The following is a 21571-nucleotide window of genomic DNA, read 5'->3' on the forward strand; positions in this document are numbered from 1 at the left end:
AATCAAAACCACAATGAGATACTGTCTCACACCAGTTAGAATGGCAATCATTAAAAAGTCAAGAAACAACAGGTGCTGGAGAGGATGTGGAGAAATAGGAATGCTTTTACACTGTTGGTGGGACTGTAAACTAGTTCAACCATTGTGGAAAACAGTGTGGCGATTCCTCAAGGATCTAGAACTAAAAATACCATTTGACCCAGCCATCCCATTACTGGGTATATACCCAAAGGATTATAAATCATGTTGCTATAAAGACACATGCACACATATGTTTATTGTGGTGCTATTCACAATAGCAAAGACTTGGAACCAACCCAAATGTCCATCAGTGATAGACTGGATTAAGAAAACATGGCACATATAAACCATGGAATACTATGCAGCCATAAAAAAGGATGGTTCATGTCCTTTGTAGGGACATGGATGAAGCTGGAAACCATCATTATGAGCAAACTATTACAAGGACAGAAAACCAAACACCACATTCCCTTTGAAAACTGGCACAAGTGTTCTTATTCATAGGTGGGAATTGAACAATGAGAACACTTGGATACAGGGTGGGGAACATCACACACCGGGGCCTGTCGTGGGGTGGGGAGACTGGGGAGGGATAGCATTAGGAGATATACCTAACGTAAATGACAAGTTAATGGGTGCAGCACACCAACATGGCACATGTATACATATGTAACAAACCTGCACGTTGTGCACAGGTACCCTAGAACTTAAAGTATAATTTAAAAAATAAAATAAAAAACTATAGGCATCATATCATGGGTGCAGTCCTATTTCAGGAATTTGCAAGAATGATTTTGACTACAGAGTTTTGCCTCACTCACCAGTTCTCACATAATATGTGACCATGCTGCTTTTGCAGGGGTGATATTCAAAATAATGAACATCTGGGGCTGCACAGATACTGAGCAGGGGCATAGCTGGAGCAGATCCTAGAGGGTCTGTGAAGTGTTCTTCCTGACCTCATAGTTGCTGGATCATGGGGAAGCCCACAGAGACTGGGGAAGCACCAGAGTGCATGGGTGAGGGAGAATCCACCATTCATCAATGAATACGTAATTAGTTCAATATTTTATTAACTAACAGGGCTATCCTGGTTATATATGGGTGGAATACCAGCTCTGAGTACAGGAAGACCCATAGAGAGCTCTGTACAGGCAAGCATTGTTATTTATCGTTGTTAAAAAGCTGAGGACACAGCTTTCTCAAATGCTAAGCTGATCCCACAATTTCCCAGCTCACAGCCTCCAAAGGCTCCTTTACAAGAGGGCCATGCACGTCATCTGAATGCCCCTCCTGGAATCTCTAAGCCCCCAGGGCGCTTCTGTTTGCACATTCATGCTCCACAAACCACACTCACCTGGGTGCCCTTGACATTGGCGTTGGACTCCCACATGCCAGTGTTCTGCCTGAACATTGCCACCAGGCCGACGTGCTGATATCGAGGTGCCCCCAGAACCAGGTTTTGCACCCGGTTCCGCAAGATGACGGTGGCAGCATAACCTGAAGGTGGGGGTCTGAGAAGTGAAGTGCATTCCCTGACCCCTCATCCACCATGCAGACCCACTCCTTGAGTAGGCACTGGGGCAGCCCCATGCTCGCTGTGTTGGGGTAACTGATCCCTACACTATATTTCTCTTTATGAACATAATTACAATTCAATTTAGAAGTTTCTGGCCGGGTGAGATGGCTCACACCTGTAATCCCAGCATTTTGGGAGTCTGAGGTAGGCGGATCACCTGAGGTCAGGAGTTCCAGACCAGCCTGGCCAACATGGTGAAACCCGGTCTCTACTAAAAATACAAAAAAAGGCCTGGCACAGTGGCTCACACTTGTAATTCCAGCACTTTGGGAGGCCAAAGCAGGTGGATCACCTGAGGTTGGGAGTTTGCAACCAGGCTGACCAACATGGAGAAATTCCGTCTCTACTGAAAATACAAAATTAGCCAGGCATGGTGGCACATGCCTGTAATTCCAGCTACTCAGGAGGCTGAGGCAGGAGAATCGCTTGAACCTGGGAGGCGGAGGTTGTGGTGAGCCAAGATCGCGCCATTGCACTCCAGCCTGGGCAACAAGAGCGAAACCACATCTCAAAAAAAAAAAAAAAAAATTAGCCAGGGGTGGTGGTGCATTCTTGTAACACCAGCTACTCAGGAGGCTGAGGTAGGAGAATCGCTTGAGCCCGGGAGGCAGAGGTTGTAGTGAGCCAAGATTGTGCCATTGCACTACAGCCTGGGCGACAAGAAAGAAACTCCACCTCGAAAACAAACAAACAAAAAATTGAAGTTTCTGTCTTTAAAGCTATCCCAAGAACCTATGAAAGACCCAGACATCTATGCTAGTTGACTTATGCCAAATCCTGACCCCTTCTTAGAGCAACCCTTGCCCTCCCCACTTACCCAAGTAAGCATCATTCATGTCTGAATCCACTCTGGTCATGTTGATGAAGGTGCTTTTCTCCTTTGATGTATATAGAAAGGCTCCACCAGCCCAGTCATAGCTCCCTACAGTGCTCAGCAAGGGGCCGTTCTGGGAAAGGGGTAGAACAGGGTTGATGAGGAAGGAAGAAGGGACCACCGCTGCCCCTCACAGAGCTACCTCCCAAGTACCTATCACAGAGAAGAGTCCCCAAACCCCTGCATCTCTCCTATCTCTTCTTTTTGCTACCCCTGCCCCACCCCGCAATTTAATGAAGGGCCACTTACAGAGGTGATGGCAGCACTGAAGCCTTCCTGAGACATCTCATGCTCAAAGGAGCTGGTACTTCCTGTCTGAGTACCTGTGAAGAGGAGAACTTTCTACATTGAAGAAAGCAGAAGGCTGGGCACGGTGGCTCACGCCTATAATGGGAGGCTGAGATGGGCAGATCACTTGAGATCAGGAGTTAGAGACCAGTCTGGCCAACATGTTGAAACCCCGTCTCTACTAAAAATACAAAAATTAACTGGGCGTGGTGGTATGCACCCGTAATCCCAGCTATTCGGGAGGCAGAGGCAGGAGAATTAACTTGAACCTGGGAGGCAGAGGTTGCGGTGAGCCGAGATCGCACCACTCCACTGCAACCTGGGCAATAGAGCAAGACTCAGTCTCTAAAAAAAGAAAAAGAAAAGAAAAGAAAGCAGAAGAACCTAGAATAGGTACTGAAAACCCAAATGCTTTTGTGGCCAGACAAAAGGAGACCCCGACAGGATCTGTGTCAAGCTGGACAGCATATGTCCCTCTTAGAAGGGTGGCAGCCATTCACCTCCAGCCACTTCCTGCGAAGTGGGAATGTGGTCTTCAAGGTCTTCAAAGTGTCTAATCTTCCAGCTTTTCAAGATAAGCCATAAACCCAGACTGTATATGAAATCCCCCAATTTCTAAATTCCTTTTATTCAACAAACATTTATTGAGCACCTTCTGAGTACCTTCTGAGTACCAGGCACTATTCTAGGCCATTGGGATATAATAGTGAACCAAACAGACGACTGCTGGCAACACATCCAAATTTCTGTTAAAATACTGGGTGGGATTTGACTCCCCCATACTCCAATTTACCAGTCTATAGCCAAGATTTGCAAAATTAGAGGTAAAAGTATGGATTCTTTGACTTCAAAGGAATTGACCAAGTGAGTCTGGGACTGAGAGCTGAAGGAAGTGGAGAGAGTTGATACTGGGGGATACCAAGGGTTAGGAAGGTCTGGATTCTAGAGGGGACTATGTGTTCTGGGGTGGGAGGCTGCCTAAGGAGCTGCTCTGGGAACACAGATGCCTGACTCACCCTCAATTGCAAAGATCTTCTCCTGAAGCTGGTTCTGAATGGTCTTCAGAGCCTCAAAGTTATTCACTTGGAACACGTGATCACGAGGTGGCTTGGATGCAATGGTATTAAGCTCTTGGCGGGATTTCAAACTGCGGAAGGCGTCTCCCACCTGTTACCAAGGAACAGAGGCCAAGTCATGGTCTGAGGGTAGCAGTATCATCTGACAAAGACAATTCTGCAGGAAACTAGTCTGAACTATTATTTATCAAGTGAAGAAATGCATCAGAAAGTCCTTGGGACAGGGTTGCCAGGTATAGTTGGGCAGGTTGTACATTGCACAAGGCACTGTGCTAAGGAAGCAAGTTGGGGCAGAAACCCAGCTGCTGATCCATGTGCTGTGCCACGTCTCCTGGTGTGTAATTGACCTCCCCCTAGAGGAAGGGGAGGCTTTTTCTTTATATGAAGGTATTTCCTACATGCCAAGGCATGTATCCATGGTTATATCGCTTTCTGGGTCACGCAGGTGCTGTCGTAGTTTGGTTACACTGATGATCCTGACTCCTTGCCTCTTCCTGTATCCAGCCTCTTCCCCTAGCGCTCTGCTGTGCCCTCCTGCTCTTGGTGGAGTCATATGCCCACTTCATTACCTCTGGGCTCAGGCATGAGTCTTGCTTTAGCCCATTGTATATAGAGCACCCTTGACATAACTGACTTCATCTTAGAAAAAGGCTCCATTGTATATTTCACAGGGCACTTTGCCAACAAGAATAAGGTTGTTTTAAACAAATTTTTTAAATAGGCCAGGTACGGTGGCTTATTCCTATAATCGCACACTTTGGAAGGCTGAGGCGGTCGAATCACTTGAGGTCAGAAGTTCAAGACCAACCTGGTCAACATAGTGAAACCCCATCTCTACTAAGAATACAAAAAAAAAAAAAAAAATTTGCTAGGCATGGTGGTGCATGTCTGTAGTCCCAGCTACTCAGGAGGCTGAGACACAAGAATTGCTTGAACTCGGGAGGTGGAGGTTGCAGTGAGCCAAGATCATGACACTGCACCCCAGCCTGAGCGATAGAGTGAGACTCAGTCTCAAAATAAATAAATAAATAAACAAACAAATAAATAAATAAAATAAACAAATAAAGACTACATCCAACCAGATAAGGACACAAAAAAGCACATTCTTCCCTGTCTGTTCTCACCAGAGGGCTCTGTGACTAGAAGAAATCTAGCCTTCACCAGCTCAAAGCAGCCGCTGGAACTCACACCTCGCAGCTGCTCGTGATGAGAGCCTGGCATTTGCCACCAAGGACTCTGCCGCATCAAAGATTCTGCCTTGCAAGAATAATGTGACTAGGACCTTTGGGCCCAGACCAGGAGTCCTTTTCATTCATCCTTTCTCCTCTTTTTCTTCTGATGTCAAACGTTACTTTGTTTGCTGTGGAATGTTTAACCTATAACTTTTATATATTGATTAAGTATACTATTATATACGGTTTGCAGTATTGACTGATTCGTGGGTGGCTTGAGCCAGAGTGTCCAAGTGAACAGGATGCACTAAGGAGAACTGCCTCCTTGGGAATTCCATGCAGCTCGTGGCGTTTGTGATTGAAATAGGATCAACGAAAGCCTGATGTTGCAGAAAGACACAAACCTGAACGGACCTGGTTATCTCTAACCTTGCACCGCTCATGACACCCATGGATGTTATCAAACATGATGCAGAGGCATGAAAAAGCACTTGCAACATCTCCACTGTTCTCTTGCTCCCATTTTCACCATGAGGACATGCCCAGGCTAGCCCTGGAGAATGAGAGCCAGGTTGCCAAAGGGCCAAGTCACCCCAGTGGTTCCACCCAAGGCCATCAGGTCCAGCAGATGACATAGCTGGCAACCCTCAGAAGCAGAGAGAGCCTGGCCAAGATCAGCAGGGCAGCCTGCCAACCTGCAGCTAATGACTGAGGAAGGCCATTGAAACCAGAACTCTTGGCCGGCTGACCCACAGGCTTACTTATTATTTTAAGCTGCTGAATTTTGGGATAGTTTATTACACAGCATTGATGTGGCAACAGATAGCTGATACGGTGTATACGAGCTAGCAATAGCTCTCATGTCTCTTTGATTTTATTAATATTTGCAAATTGAAGGGAGGATGGATCCACGTAGAAACCCTCCACAGAAGCATCACCCTGAGAGCGGCATTCCATACCCCAATGACGTAGCGAATGACTCCCTCTCTGTCTGCCTCAGGGATGACGTCCTCATATCCCAAGGGATCGCCAAACTTTTCTCCATCTGTGATGACAACCAGGATCTTAAGGGCATTCTTTCGGGCTCCCTGATTGACGTTAAACAGTTCTCGTCTGTGCAGGAAAGAGGAGGGACAAAGTCAAATGCAAGCAGATGACATGCTAATTTTTTTTTTTTTTTTTTTTTTTTTTTTTTTTAAGAAATAGACACTCACTCTGTTGTCCAGGCTGGAGTGCAGAGACACAATCATAGCTCACTGCAGACCTGGACTCCTGGGTTCAAGCGATTCTCCTGCCTCAGCCTCCTGAGTAGCTGGAACTACAGGCATGTACCACCACACCTGGTTTATTTTTTTAGCTTTTTAGAGATAGAGTCTCACTATGTTGCCAATTGGTCTCAAACTCTTGGACTCATGTGATCCTCCCACCTCAGCCTCCCAAAGTGCTGACATTACAGGTGTGAGCCCCCGCACCTAGCCAGAGATGCTATTAACGTCAGAAAGGAAATGTCAGCAGAGTCCCAGACACAGATACAGCTGGGTGAGGCCTCGGAGGGGCTCCATCTCCCCTGAGACTTAGCACTGAGATGCAACTGCCCCAGGACCTGGAAAAGCAGCAGGGAAGGGAAAGGAAGCCTTCACAGTTTTGTTTTATACTTTCGCATAATTTGGGTTTTTCAACTGAGTATTATTACTTTTGAATTTTAAAAAACATATATATTTATGGCTGACGCCTGTAATCCCAGCACTATGGGAGGCCGAGTTGGGTGAATCACCTGAGGTCAGGAGTTCAAGACCCGCTTGGTCAACATGGTGAAACCTCATCTCTACTAAAAATACAAAAATTAGCTGATGGTGGTGGTGGGCGCCTGTAATCCCAGCTACTCGGGAGGCTGAGGCAGGAGAATTGCTTGAATCCAGGAGGTGGAAGTTGCACTGAGCTGAGATCAGGCCACTGCACTCCAGCCTACTCCGTCTCAAAAAATAAATAAATAAATATACACACACACACACACACACACACACACACACATACATATATACACACACACACTTAATTGGCCTTCAGGAAACCTCTCCCAGAGCGCTACACCAGCTCCCCAGCCCCTCTAGGACTCTACAGTGCTTCTTGTACTTCTGTCCCAACCCCATCCTTGCCTCTACACACACCCCAAAATCAGAGCGAACTTCCCAAAATGAGACATGGTGATGTCTCACGACGGGCTATAAAGCCGCCTTTGGTTCCCTGGCCTGAGCCGATCTTTCTACCCTCCCTCCAGACACTTTTTCTCACTTCCCCACTCCACTCCCACCTTTCACTCATGACTTGTTCTTTGATGAATACACCACGCACAGCCCCTCCTCCCCACCTCTGCCCGTGGGGAAGCATCCTCTACCACCCCTGTCTGAACGGCTCCCTTCATCCATTAAAGCCCAACTAAAAGTGTCTCCTCCTCCCTCCATCCTAAGCGAAAAAGGGAAGCTTACACCACTTTGCGGATGGCCGTGGCCGTGTGTGTCCGCCCAAACAGCTGCGTTATTGACTTCACCAGTGATCTCGGGTTAGGGTTGCCCTGGAACTCTTTGAAGGTAAAATGAGTCCAGAATTCTTCGGAGTACTGCATCAAAGAGAACTGCGGAGGGGGCGGCTGGTGTGATGCTGGAGAAGGTGCCCCCACCTCTCAGACATCTCCCAGCAAGCTCCACAAGGATCTTAAACACTCCAGTCTCCAAATTCCTCCTCTGTACTGCCCCTAATCCCCTGCCTCACCAGGACAGAGAGCTGCCAGCAGCTCCCATCTCTCCTCAATACTAGAAGATGGCCAGCGGCCAGGAGCAGTGGCTCACACCTGTAATCCCAGCACTTTGGGAGGCCGAGATGGGTGGATCACCTGGGGTCAGGAGTTCGAGACCAGCCTGGCCAACATGGTGAAACCCCATTTCTACTAAAAATACAAAAACTAGCCAGGTGTGGTGGCAAGTGCCTGTAATCCCTGCTACTTGGGAGGCTGAGACAAGAGAATTGCTTGAACCCGGGAGGCGGAGGTTGCAGTGAGCCGAGATTGCGCCGCTGCACTCTAGCCTGAGAGATGGAGCAAGACTCTGTCTCAAAAAAATAAGAAATAAAAATGAAAATAGAACTCAGCCAGCAATGACATGTGGGCTTCATCTGCCATGCCAACCCTTAACAATTAGAGCTGCCCGCTTTATAAAAGGCTGAAAGAATGCTGAGACTGCATCCAACAGAGCAGAAAAGAGACTCAGGAAGGCAAACCACAATCGATTGTCAATTTGGCAATGTCTGCAATTGAACTGGGAGGAGAACGTGGTGGCCCAGTTGCCATGTATCTTCCAGCCCTGTGTGGGCTCTTCCCTAACCTACCCATGGGCCCTCACCAAGGTTGTGGACTTTTTTAATTGCTCCATCATGATCGAGACAAACTCCTTCATCTGCTGAAATTCATGTGGGTTGATGCTACCAGAGCCGTCAATCAAGAAGGCGATGTCCTGTTCAGGACACCCTGAGGAAGGGGAAAAAGAGTATGAATCAAGTAATTTGACACTTGGTGTTTTGGGCTTTTTTGTATGTCAGCTCTCTGCTGAACAATGAGAATATAGGCCCCCGTCTCTATAAAATACATATATATGTTATATAATATATACATAAACATATATATTATAGAGATGGGGTCTCTATAATATATATATATAATATAACATATATGTTAAAAATTAGCCGGGCACAGTGGCACACGCCTGTAGTCCCAGCTCCTCAGGAGGCTGAGACTGGGGCATCACTTCAGCCCAAAAGGTTGAGGCTGCAGTGAGCTATGATCACGCCATTGCACTCCAGCCTGGGCCACAGAGAAAGACCCTGTCTCTAAAAAATAAATAAGTAAGTAAACAAACAAGGACAAAGTAGTATGGAAATTTTTTGTTAATTCTGCCCAAGGGAATCAGGGAACGTGGTGATGTTTGACTGGATCTTGAAGAACAGAAAATAACTTGCCCAGCTGGGCACAGTGGCTCACACCTGTAATCCCAGCACTTTGGGAGGCTGAGGCAGGTGGATCACTTGAGATCAGGAATTCGAGACCAGCCTGGCTGACATGGTGAAACCCCATCTCTATTAAAAATACAAAAAGTTGCTGAGATCGCACCACTGCACTCCAGCCTGGGTCACAGAGCAAGACAAGAAAGAAAGAAAAGAAAGAAGAAAGAAAGGAAAAAAGAAAGGAAGAAAGGAAGAAGGAAGGAAGGAAGGATTTGCCAGATATACAAAAGGAATAGATTCTAGAAAAGAGAATGGCACACACACATAAAGCGATGTGGAATGTGCTCCTCTGCCTTCTACCCCATCCCCAAATCCACTTTCTACCCATCGCCACTCAGCTCTGTGGCCTGGGAGGTCAACCTGCAGGGACCCCATCACCAGGACTCTGTTGCCCTCTGGATTCCCATTGGATTTGGTGGATGAGGGGGCTCAACAGAAGACTGGAGGGAGGAGGACAGTGAGGTCCGGGTGTTCTCCCATTGAGGTTGCTTGGGGACAGCTATGTCCTTCACAAAAGACCAACTGTTCCTCAGAAGGAGGCCAGCCCCACATGACTCTCTCCGGACCCTCGTGAGCTCTTCCTCCCCTCAACCCATAAGCCCAGGGGTGAAAACAGACCTGCTTGCCCAAGGCTTGCAAAGTCCCTGATGGCTCCCTTAGAACTCTCACAGTTTTATAATTACTCCCTTTATAAATAAACCCCCCTCTTTGTAAATAAATCTTACTGAAACTGCCTTTGCAAATTATGGCTGAGACAGTGGAAGAGATCTAAACTAACCGACTCCATGTTGTTTCTAACCTCCAAGCTGTCCGTGTTCATTCCTGGGTGTAGGCTGAACTAACTTTGGGAGAAACTTAGTTTATAGTTTATAGTTTAAACAAAGATCATAACAGCCCTTTTCCAAAGCAGACCTCCTTCTTTTCTTGCCTGGGGACTAGACTGCCTTTGTAGGACTAACATTAGTCACAAGATTAGAAATTATGGTTTAGGAGTCATGCAGCTGGAGGCTACAAGATTCTGACCCTCCCTAAACTGCTCCTAAAATCAGCACTTGAGATATTTTGCAGACCTTGGACTTGATGGATCAGCTGGCACCGCCCAGATCAATAAACTGGCTCATGTGATCATGTGCCCCCCATCCAGGAACCGACTGAACGCAAGAAGACAGCTCCAATTCCCAATGATTTCATCCCTGACCAATCAGTACTCCCGGCTCACTGGCTCCCCGCACCCACCAAGTTATCCTTAAAAACTCTGCTCCCCAAATGTTCAGGGAGACTGATTTCAGTTGATAATAAAACTCTGGTCCCCTGCACAGCCGGCTCTGTGTGAATTATTCTTTCTCTATTGCAATTCTGCTGTCTTGATGAATCGGCTCTGTCTAGGCAGCAGGCTAGGAGAACCCCTTAGGCAGTTACATTACTGGAATGTGCTTTTGGTCCCAGCTGAGACTCCTACTGATACATGGGACAAGGGCCTAAAAAGGATTCTGGCAGAATCCAGGAATGCCGTTCGATAGAAACAGCACTACAGGGGCAAACATATGTGATGGCAATGGAAACCCAGCAGTGGCATCAAGCAAAGAACAGCAGGCAAGGGCCTCTCTACTCCAATAAGGAGTTTGACTTTATCTGTAGGCAATGGGGAGCCATGGAAGGTTCTTAGAAAAGGAAGTGAGATGATTTGTTTTGTATTTTAGAAAGACTGGCGGGGCACAGTGGCTCATGCCTGTAACCCCAGCACTTTGGGAGGCCTCCTGAATAATTAAGACCACAAGCACATGCCACCATACCTGGCTGATTGTTTTTTTTGTTTTTTTTTTGTTTTTTTTTTTGTTTGTTTTGTTTTTTTTTTTTTTTTTTGTAGAGATAGTGTCTTATTATGTTGTCTAGGCTGGTCTCAAACTCCTGGCCTCAAACAATGCTCCTAACTTGGCCTCCCAAAGTGCTGGGACTACAGGTGTGAGCTACCACACCCTTTCGAATTTTGAACCAAGTGTATGTGTTATATATTTTTTAATAAATGAAAACATTTTTGAAGAAGTAGTCTTGAACCCTGAGAGTGAGGTCTACAGAGGTAGAGGTGTTAGCTGAAGCCACAGAACTGGGTGATTTCAGGAAAGAAGAACACGTGAGTGAAAAGAGAACCCAGAACCCAGTGCCCCTAGGTGGAGAGGGAGGTGGAGGCCAGCCGGGGGTGAAGAGAATGCACTCAGGAAGTTTGGGTGGTGAAGGTGGGGAGAGATGGCAGGAGATGAGGAGGAGATTGGAAGAGAGAAGATCATTTTCATGGCTATCAATTGTGGTGGTTGATCGTTTTTCAGATACAGGTAGAATGAGAATGTTTACAGTCAGAGGAAGGGAGAAGTTAAATGTCCTAGAGTGATTCAAGAGATGCTGGGCCAGGCACAGTGGCTCACACCTGTGATCCCAGCACTGTGGGAGGCTGAGATGGGAAGATCTCTTGAGCCCAGGAATTTGAGACTAGCCTGGGCAACAAGGTGAAACCCTATCTCTACAAAAAATACAAAAATCAGTGTATGCACACCTGTGATCCCAGCTACTCCAGAGGCTGAGGCACAAGAATTTCTTGAGCCTGGGAGGCAGAGGCTGCAGTCAGCTGAGATTGTGCCACTGCACTCCAGCTTGGGTGACAGAGCAAGACCCTGTCTCAAAAAGAAAAAGGAAAGAAAAAGAAAAAAGGAAGACAGGTGATCACCTTAGTTGGTACATGAGAGACTCTCAAAAGTCCAGATGGAAGAATTTAGTCATAGAACGGAGGAGACACAGGTCTTCCTCTAAAACCACTGAGTCACTGCCAGGAGTGCTGTCATTATGGAAATTTGAGAAAAAGGAGAAAGTGCAGTGTTATAGCTCCTTCAGAATTTGTCTAACAAATTCCAGTGAAGACTGGAAAACTGTTTATTAAAATAAAATAAGAGAAGGGGAAAGTGGAGGGAGTCCATGCCTGAAGCTTTTGTTTTCTCTGTGGAGAAAGGAGGATTATCTGTGGAGGGTGAAGGATAGAGTAACAGGGCTTGAGAAAGAAAAAAAAGAAAAACATGCAAGGGAGAAACATTCACCTATGGTGCCAGAATCAACATGAAGACAAGCAAAAAGATGGCAGAGCCATTGGACAAAGCAGTGGGAAAAAGCAGCTGGAAAGATCCATGCACCCTGACCAGGCACGGTGGCTCATGCCCACCATTCATTCCCTGGCTCATTCCCAGCACTTTGGGAAGCCGAGGTGGGCAGATCACCGGAGCTCAGGAGTTCAAGACCAGCCTGGCCAACATGGTGAAATCCCATGTCTGCTAAAAATAACAAAAATTAGTCCGGCGTGGTGGCGGGCACCTGTAATCCCAGCTACTTGGGAAGATGGGGCAGAAGAATCGCTTGAACCCTGGAGACAGAGGTTGCAGTAAGCCGAGATAGTGCCACTGCACTCCAGCCTGGGTGACAGAGCGAGATTCTGCCTCAAACAAAAAAAAAAAAAAAGGTCCATACAGTCGCTCAGAATCTCAATCAATGGAGGTTTGGGGAACAGGGGTCTGGAAGGCAGCCCCCCAAGATGGTTCCCAAAATTCCCACCTCCTGCCAATGACACCTTGCGCCATTCCCTCCTCTGCAGTGTGACCTGGACTTATTTTTTAAAGATAGGGTCTTGCTCTGTCAGCCAGGCTGGCGTACAATGGTGCAATCATAGCTTACTGCAGCTTCAACTTCCCAGGCTCGAGTGACCCTCCTGAGTAGCTGGAACTACAGGTGTGTGCCACCACACCTAGCTAATTTTTTTATTTTTATTTTTTTTTTGTAGAGACAGGAGTCTCCCTATGTTGTCCAGGCTTGTCTTGAACTCCTGGCCTCAAGCAATCTTCCCATCTTGGCCTCCAAATAGCTAAGACTACAGGTGGTCATCACCACACTCAGCTCATTTTTTTTCTTTTTTTTTAGCGACAGGGTCTCGCTACATTGCCCGGGCTGATCTCAAACTCCTGGGCTCCCAAAGTGTTGGGATTGCAGGTGTGAGCCACTGTGCCTAGCCAAGGAGTTTTCCTAAAGTACAAGACCCTAGCACCTCCTTAGCCTCCCTCTCCAATGGGACCCACTTCCCCTACCCTTCTGCACCCAGAGCCTAGACCTTGAGCAGATGTCACCTCAGTCCTGCCCCCTCCCCTGGTCTTTTGCTGCCCATCTGTTCCCTCTGCCAAATGCAACCCACCTCGGAGGGTCCCTGGGAACTTCTGGGGCTGCTGCCGTAGGTTGGATCCGAACAGGAAGCAGAGCCCTTTCACATACGTGTTCTCACTGCAAATCTGGTGCATGGTGGGGCCACAGGCCTAGGGGGCAGGAGCCAGTGGAAGGGGCTGCCCCTGCCTCCTGTCCTTGTACCCCAGCACCTCCACCCTCCACAAGACCCGCTGCCCCACCATGCATGGGCCCCCAAACACCCCCATTAGGATGCTCCTCTGATCCAGGGCCACTCACCAGCAGCTGGGGGGGGCTGGTGGTGGCTGCCAGAGACAGGCCCAGGGACATGTTCACGGCCTCCACGGGGACTGCGGGGACAGATATGGGCAAGGTTACCCTCGGGGGGGACAGAGAAGGCTGTGGAAGAGCTGGGCAGGGATCACCTCCATGCGGGAGACAAGGAGGTCTGACAGTGAAGGGGGATCCTAGATCTTGGGAAAGAAAGGAACATGGAGGGATTGCCTGGGGGTGTCTAGGGGAGAGACTGCAGGCAGAGGAGAGGGTAGGGAGGCAGCCACCTGTGCCCCCACCACAGATCCTCCAGGACACAGGAGTGCCTGGCAAGTCCCTATGTGTTCACAGGGGGAATCCCAGTCCCAGCCCGGCGGGGCGGTGACTCACTCTGCAGGCGGATGGGCTCGCATAAGCCTATGCTGTAATCACACTGGTAGAGGCTGCCCGTTTGGTTGGCAGCCACTATCTCCTGGGGGGCTCCAACCACCACCCTGTGGGGAGAAGTGGAAATAGAGAAAACTCCGCCATGTGGGGAGAGAAGGAGACCACAGAAGAAGTTCTGCCACCCAGAGGAAGGTGGGGGCCCGTACCTGGATTCCTGAATTCCCATGACTAGGAGGAAGAATTAGAAAAGAAAAAAAATGGGAAAATGTTAAGACTCAGAATGAGAAAAGGTCTTCCTAAGAATGACACAAAAACCAGAAGTCATGTAAAAATAGGGCCAGGCGCGGTGGCTCATGCTTGTAATCCCAGCACTTTGGGAGGCCGAGGGGAGCAGATTGCCTGAGCTCAGGAGTTCAAGATCAGCCTGGGCAACATGGTGAAACTCCGTCTTTACTAAAAATACAAAAAATTAGCCAGGTGTGGTGGTGCGTACCTGTGATCCCAGCTAAACGGGAGGCTGAGGCAAGAGAATTGCTTGAGCCCGGGAGGCAGAGGTTGCAGTGAGCCGAAATAGCACCACTGCACTCCAGCCTGGGCGACAGGGCAAGACTCTGTCCCAAAAAATAAATGAATAAATTTTAAAAGTAAAAATAGGTCAATTCAAGCTGGGCACCATGGCTCATGCCTGTAATCCCAGCACTTTGGGAGGCCAAGGCAGGTGAATCACCTGAGCTCAGGAGTTCAAGATCAACCTGGCCAACATGGTGAAACCCCGTCTCTACAAAAATACNTGAATAAATTTTAAAAGTAAAATAGGTCAATTCAAGCTGGGCACCATGGCTCATGCCTGTAATCCCAGCACTTTGGGAGGCCAAGGCAGGTGAATCACCTGAGCTCAGGAGTTCAAGATCAACCTGGCCAACATGGTGAAACCCCGTCTCTACAAAAATACAAAAATTAGCTGGGCATGGTGGCAGGAGCCTGTAATCCCAGCTACTCAGGAGGCTGAGGCAGGAGAATTGCTTGAACCCAGGAGGCGGAAGTTGCAGTGAGCCAAGATCGTGCCACTGCACTCCAGCCTGGGCGACAGAGCAAGTCTCTAAAATAAATAAATAAATAAATAAATAAATAAATAAATAAATAAATAAAACAGTCAATTATAGTACCTCCAAATGTATGGCATGCAATGCAAGCATAACATGGAATTAATGGACTTATCTGGTCAAATTGCCAGGCTGCATTATGGGAGATAAAGCAAAGAGCAGAGAACAGCCCCCTCCTTCTGGAAAGGTACTATCACCTCCACAAATACTATTTCTGTAAAGGTAAATGTTTTAGGCTTCGGGGTGCATACAGTCTCTATCACAGCTCCTGAATTCTGCTATTACAGCTCAAAAGTGGCCATAGCCAGGCACAGTGGTTTATGCCTATCATCCCAGCAAGTTGGGAGGCCCAAGCAAGAGGATGACTTGAGGCCAGGAGTTTGAGACCAGATTGGGCAACAGAGTGAGACCTCGTCTATACAAAAAAATCAAAAAATTCGCTAGGTGTGGTGGCACATGCCTGTAGTCCCAGCTACTCGGTAGGGTAAGCTGGGAGGATTGCTTGAGCCCAGGAGTTTGAGTCTACAGTGAGCTATGACTGCACCAGTGCACTCCAGGCTGAGTGACAGAGCAAGACCATGTCAGAAAGGAAAGAAATAAAGGAAAGAAGGAGGGAAGGAGGGAAGGAGGGAAGGAGGGAAGGAGGGAAGGAGGGAAGGAAGGAAGGAAGGAAGGAAGGAAGGAAGGAAAGTAGGGAGGGAGGGAAGGAAGGGAGAGAAGGGCGGTAGGGAAGGGAGGGAAGGAGGGAAAGAGGGAAGCAGGGAATGAGAGACGGCGGGAGGGAGGTAGGAAGGAAGGGAGGGAGGGAGGCGGGGGGCAATAAACAGTAAGTGACGAGTGAACGGGGTTGTTTTCAATAAAATTTTTTCACAAAAATAGGCAGCAGTCTGCAGGCAGGCCTTAATTGCAGTACATGGTGTGTTGGCTGAGGGAGGGAATGTGTATGTGTTATGTACACACAGGGTCTCCCCGAAGGAACACACAAGAAACCATTTGTGAGGTCCCTCCTGGGAAGGGAACTGGGGGAAGGGAGTGAGGAAGAGAGTTTTACTCTTATACTCTTTTGCATCTTTTGAATTTAGAACACTGTAAATTCAAAAGATAAATTTATTGTATCTTTTGAATTGATTTATCTATTCAAAAAAATCACTCAATGAAATCACTGATTTTTTTCAGGTATGTAAGTCTTGGAGAGAAAGCACTGAGAAAGGGGGCTCCATCTGAGGGTCTCACCTGGATCCCTGAAGCTGGACCACGCTCTGCCCGAAGCCCTTTGCGTTCTCTTGGAAGGTCATTGCGTTTTCAGTGTCCAGGTTGAACCCATGACATAAGGTCAAGGCTAAAGGGAGAATGGGGGAAAAGTGAAGCAGAGGAAAGTAGCATGCCAGCCGGGGACAGGGGCACACGTCTGTAGTCCTAGCACTTTGGAAGGCTGAGGCAGGAGGATCACTTGAGCCCAGGAACTTGAGGCTGCAGTGAGCCCTGATTGTGCCACTGCACTCCAGCCTGGGCAACAGAGAGATAATCCTATCTCAAAATAAAACACATACACACACACACACACACACACACACACACACAAAATAATAATAATAATTTAAAAGAAAGCAATGGCTGGCCGTGGTGGCTCACGCTTGCTATCCCAATAATTTAAGAGGCTGATATGGAAGCATCACCTGGGCTCAGGAGTTTAACACCAGCCTAGGCAATACAGTGAGACCCCCATCTCTACAAAAAATAAAAAATTAGCCAGGTGTAGTGGTACGTGCGTGTAGTCCCAGCTACTTAGGAGGCTGAGGTGGGAGGATTGCTTGAACCCAGGAGGTCAAGGCTGCAGTGAACCATGATCATGCCACTGAACTCCAGCCTGGGCAACAGAGCAAAACCCTGTATCAAAAAAAAAAAAAAAAAAAAAAAAGAGATAGCAGCATGTCTTCCTGCTCCATCCCCTTTCCCGTCCATTCGGTCACCCTAACTAACCCAGCATCCAGATGTCTGCCTCTCCGGTACAGCTCTGATAGCCTGGGGCAGGGATTAACACACTTTTTCTATAACAGCCAGATAGTAAATTTTAGGTTTTGCAGGCCAAGAGGCTGATAGAATATGTTGCACAAGTACTCATACAACAAGACAGAAAATACTTTTCCAAAAATTTGTCATTAGGGAAATTCCAAACGTAATGATTAAGTACAATTTGTTTGTAACAGGTTTATGAATGGGACAAATAGAATTCTATCATCAAATTGATTGTCAGTGTTCATCTTCAACCTCTGGCTGGCAGGTTGTGCAGAAACAGGTGGTGGGCCATATCGGGCCCCCAGGCCACTGTTTGCTGACTCCTGACCTAAGAACCGCCGTCATGGGGTACGTCCAGTCCCGCTCTGAATTCCAGCCTCCCTTCTGAGCACCCAAATGGTCTCTTCCCCCAGTGTCACCACAATGATGGTTTGCCCAACAGTGAAGTTTCTATGCATTCTCAATTCGATAATTTCCTTCCTATGCAGCTCTCAAGCATTTCCTTCCCTTTTGTGGAGAATTTCATTTTCCACAACATATAAGCATAAAAGGAAACAAACTCAAATCGTTTTGATTCATCAGTCATTCAACAAACACTTGCACCCGGCTCCTTGGAAAAGGGAACCGGAGGCAAAGTGGAGATGGTGAGAGGGGATCCAGGAGGAAGTACTCAGGAAGGGGGTCTCACACCTGCTGTGCACCCTGGGCCATGTCACTTCTCCTCTCTGGGCCTCCGTCTCCTCATCTGTGAAGCAAGGGGACCAACCAAGCAGCCTTGCACAGTCCATGAATGTGGTCATTCATCAAGGCTTCCCTGGCCAGCCTGTCTGGGTCTAGCTGTTCTCCCTGCTTCTTCTTGAACACTTTCTCCTTCCCCAAATCCCCTTTGCCTCTCCCCAGACTGAATCCTACATACTCTGGGCCGTCTCTTTATGACAGACCCAAAAGTTCCCCTCCTCCCCACCCAGAGTCCCCCGCCCCACCCCCATGCACCTGTTAACAGAAGGACTCTGAGAGCCATGGCTGGAAGGAGCCAGAACCTGGAAGGAGGTGAACCAGGGGTTGCAGGCGCCACTGAGGAACCCCAAGGAAGCCACCGAAGCAAGGAAGGGCAGAAAAGGAGAAGTAGGAGGCAGAAGTCTATTAGAGATTCAAAGGAAGAGGGCGGAGGCTCAGTGAGCACACAGCCCTGCCTGGTCTTCCTCCCAGTCCTCCCAGGACTGCCCACAGCCTGCCCACCCTTCCTCCCCAGCTTCCTGGCTCAAACCATCAAAGTCACTACCACTGTCCAAAAGGTGCCATTTGTCACACACTCGTTTCTTTAGTTGGCCAAAGCATATGAACAAGCTGAATAGACTTAGCCTGCCTCCTGGAATTCATGTTCTAAACATTAATACGGGCCAGGTGCAGTGGCTCACGCCTGTAATGCCAGCATTTTGGGAGGCCAAGGCAGGAGGATTGCTTAAGCCTGGGAGTTTGAAACCAGCCTGGGCAATATAGAGAGACCGTCTCTACAAAAAAATATTTTTAATTAGCTGGGCACGGTAGTGCGCACCTGTATTCTCTGCTACTCGAGAGGCTGAGGTGGGAGAATCACTTGAGCCTGAGGTCCAGGCTGCAGTGAGCTATGATCATACCACTGAACTCCAGCCTGGGCAACATAGGGAGACCCCGTCTCTACAAAAAAAAACATTTAAAAAATTAGCTAGGCATGGTGGCACACATCTGTAGTCCTAGCTACTCAGGAGGCTGAGGCAGGAGGATTGTTTGAGCCCAGGAGTTTGAGACTGCAATGAGCCTCAATAATGCCACTGCACTCCAGCCCAGGTGACAGAGTGAGACCTTGTCTCAAAATAAATAAATAAATAAATAAGCAAACATTAATACAGATCAAACAAGTGTAGGAGGTCAAACTCTGTGTCTTCCTGGAAACACACTTTGCAAAATGTCCCTCCTTCAGCCCATGGAAATGGGAGCGCCCTTCAGCCAGAGCTGTCCTCATTTGTAGCCATCAACAAGGACAACTCAAGTACAGGCATACCTTGTGCTTTTTAAATATTATTTTGTATTTTGTGCTTTTTTTAGAAACAGAGTGTAGCTCTGCTGCCCAGGCTGGAGTGCAGTGGTATAATCACAGCTCACTGCAGCTTCAATTAACCTCCTGGGCTCAAGTGATCCTCCTACCTCAGCCTTCTGAGTAGCTGGGACTACAGGCACATGCCATGGCCAACTAATTTTTTTTTTTTTTTTTTTTTGTAGAGACAAGATCTTGCTATGTTGTTCAGGCTGTTCTCAACCTCCTGGACTCAAGTGATTCTCCTTCCTCAGCCTCCCAAAGTGCTGAGATTACAGGTGTGAGCGACTGCATCCAGCTTATTTTGTGTGTGTGTTTTTTTTGTTTTTGTTTTTTTTTAAAAAAGGCTCAAGCTCTTCACCCAAGAATTTTCACTACTAGTAATGTATCCTAAGAAATAGTTAAGAAGTATAGTCAAAAGTATATGTACAAGCTTGGCTGAGCTCGGTGGCTCATGCCTATAATCCTAGCATTTTGGGAGGCCAAGACGGGTAGATTACTTGAGGTCAGCAATTGAAACCAGTCTGCCCAACATGGTGAAACCTCACCTCTACTAAAAGGACAAAAAAATTAGCCAGGCGTGGTGGCAGGCACCTATAATCCCACCTGGGAGGCTGAGGCAGGAGAATCGCTTGAACGCTGGAGGTGGAGTTGCAGTAAGCAGAGATTGTGCCACTGCACTCCAGCCTAGGCAACAGAGCAAGACTCTATCTCCAAAAAAAAGCAAGATATATATGGTTCAATGATACTTCACTCTGTCATATATCCTTACCCTCCCCTGTGTCTGTCACTTTTAATTCTGTTTTCAAAGGCACAGGAAAATAGGTATCCTTCCACACATACATGGAACACAGACCTCACCTTTATGTGACCGCCAATGTGATTCTCAAGCCAACGATTTTTTCACTCTTTCTCAACACTTTTTTTTTTGAGACAGAGTCTTCCTCTGTCACCCAGGCTGGAGTGCAGTGACGTGATCTCAGCTCGCTGCAACCTCTGCCTCCCGGGTTCAAGTGATTCTCCTGCCTCAGCCTCCCAAGTAGCTGGGATTACAACAGGCGTGTGCCACCACACCCAGCTAATTTTTTGCATTTTCAGTGGAGACAGGTTTTCACCATTCAACACATTTTCTTTTGCCTCTAGTTCTACTTTCTTGATAACTAGATGGGAAAAAATGCTTGCTGGCTGGAAAAAAAAAAGCAATTAAAATTATGTACATTTGGTTAAAATTATGTTTATAATTTTATATCTAGCCAGGTATGATGACTCCTGCTTGTGATCTCAGTACTTTGGTAGGCCCAGGCAGGGGGATCATTTGAGCTCAGGAACTCAAGACCAGCCTGGGCAACACAGCAAGACCCTGACTTTACAAAAAAAATTTAAAAATTAGCTGGGTGTAATGGTGCAACCTGTGGTCCCAGCTACTCAAGAGGCTGAGGTGGGAGGATCGCTTGAGCCAAGGAGGTCAAGGCTGCAGTGAGCTATGATTGCACCACTGCACTCCAGCCTGGAAAACAGAACCAGACCCTGTCTCTAAAATATATATAGGCAGGGCATGGTGGCTCACGCCTGTAATCCCAGCACTTTGGGAGGCCGAGGTGGGAGGATCACCAGAGGTCAGGAGTTCAACACCAGCCTGCTCAACATGGTGAAACCCCATCTCTACTAAAAATACAAAAATTAGCCAAGTGTGGTGGCGGGCACCTGTAATCCTAGTTACTTGGGAGGCTGAGGCAGGAGAATCTCTTGAACCTGGGAGGCGGAGGTTGCAGTGAGCTGAGATTGCACCATTGCACTCCAGCCTGGGCAATACAGCTTGACTCAATTTCGAAAAATAAAAAATTAAAATTAAAATAAATAAGTATATATATACAAGAATAAATCATAGTAGTACCAGTAGTATATATAGTAGGGGGGTACGTATAGTATAGGTAGTATAGAGTACGGTATGATCTGTGCAGGAAAACCAAATGTTAATAGTCGTTATCTCCAAGATGGAAGGATTACAGGTATGTTCCAGTATCTATTGCTGCAGAGTGAGTTACTCCAAAACTTAGTAGTTAAAAACAGCAGCGTATTATAATCTCTCCCGTATCTGTGAATCGTCTGGCCTCAGCAGTTCTCAGCAGGGTCTCACATGATTGCAGTCGGATCATGACCAGGGCTAGAGTAATCCAAAGCTCATTTGGGCTGGGCTTCCAAAATGGGTCACTCCCACAGCTGGCAGTTGGCTGTGGGCTAGGAGCTCAGTTGGGGCTATCACCTGGGCACCCCCATGTGCCCTCTCCATGTGGGTTGGGCTTCTCGCAGCATGGTGGCTGGGCTTCAAGAGCAAGTGTTTCAACAGACAGGAAGCAGAAATTTCCAGACTACTAAGGTCTTGATCTGGAAACTGGCACCAAGTCATCTGTACCACATTCCATTGATCAGGCAGTCACAGAGCTCA

The 21571-nt window shown here is 47.5% G+C and overlaps 1 protein-coding gene across 3 annotated transcripts in view; it reads right to left on the bottom strand.

Moving 5' to 3' along the window:
- Positions 1-18172, bottom strand: part of ITGAM (integrin subunit alpha M) — an 82027-nt gene extending 63855 nt beyond the window's left edge. For 2 of the 3 annotated variants that reach the window (XM_017869874.1, XM_017869819.1), the window contains exons 1-12: positions 18045-18172; positions 16269-16374; positions 13936-14039; positions 13552-13622; positions 13286-13403; positions 8406-8530; positions 7497-7642; positions 5970-6123; positions 3779-3929; positions 2724-2797; positions 2418-2547; positions 1379-1521 (exon numbers count right to left, since the gene is read on the bottom strand). In XM_017869874.1, the coding sequence (XP_017725363.1) occupies positions 1379-1521; positions 2418-2547; positions 2724-2797; positions 3779-3929; positions 5970-6123; positions 7497-7642; positions 8406-8530; positions 13286-13403; positions 13552-13622; positions 13936-14039; positions 16269-16374; positions 18045-18072 (1350 nt within the window). In that variant the 5' untranslated portion in view covers positions 18073-18172. The remainder of the gene's footprint in view (positions 1-1378; positions 1522-2417; positions 2548-2723; positions 2798-3778; positions 3930-5969; positions 6124-7496; positions 7643-8405; positions 8531-13285; positions 13404-13551; positions 13623-13935; positions 14040-16268; positions 16375-18044) is intronic. The other variant, XM_017869937.1, reaches the window with a different exon arrangement.
- Positions 18173-21571: the final 3399 nt, after the last annotated feature.

This window comes from Rhinopithecus bieti, unplaced genomic scaffold, assembly GCF_001698545.2.
Source record: "Rhinopithecus bieti isolate Rb0 unplaced genomic scaffold, ASM169854v2 scaffold_63, whole genome shotgun sequence".
Taxonomy (NCBI): domain Eukaryota; kingdom Metazoa; phylum Chordata; class Mammalia; order Primates; family Cercopithecidae; genus Rhinopithecus; species Rhinopithecus bieti.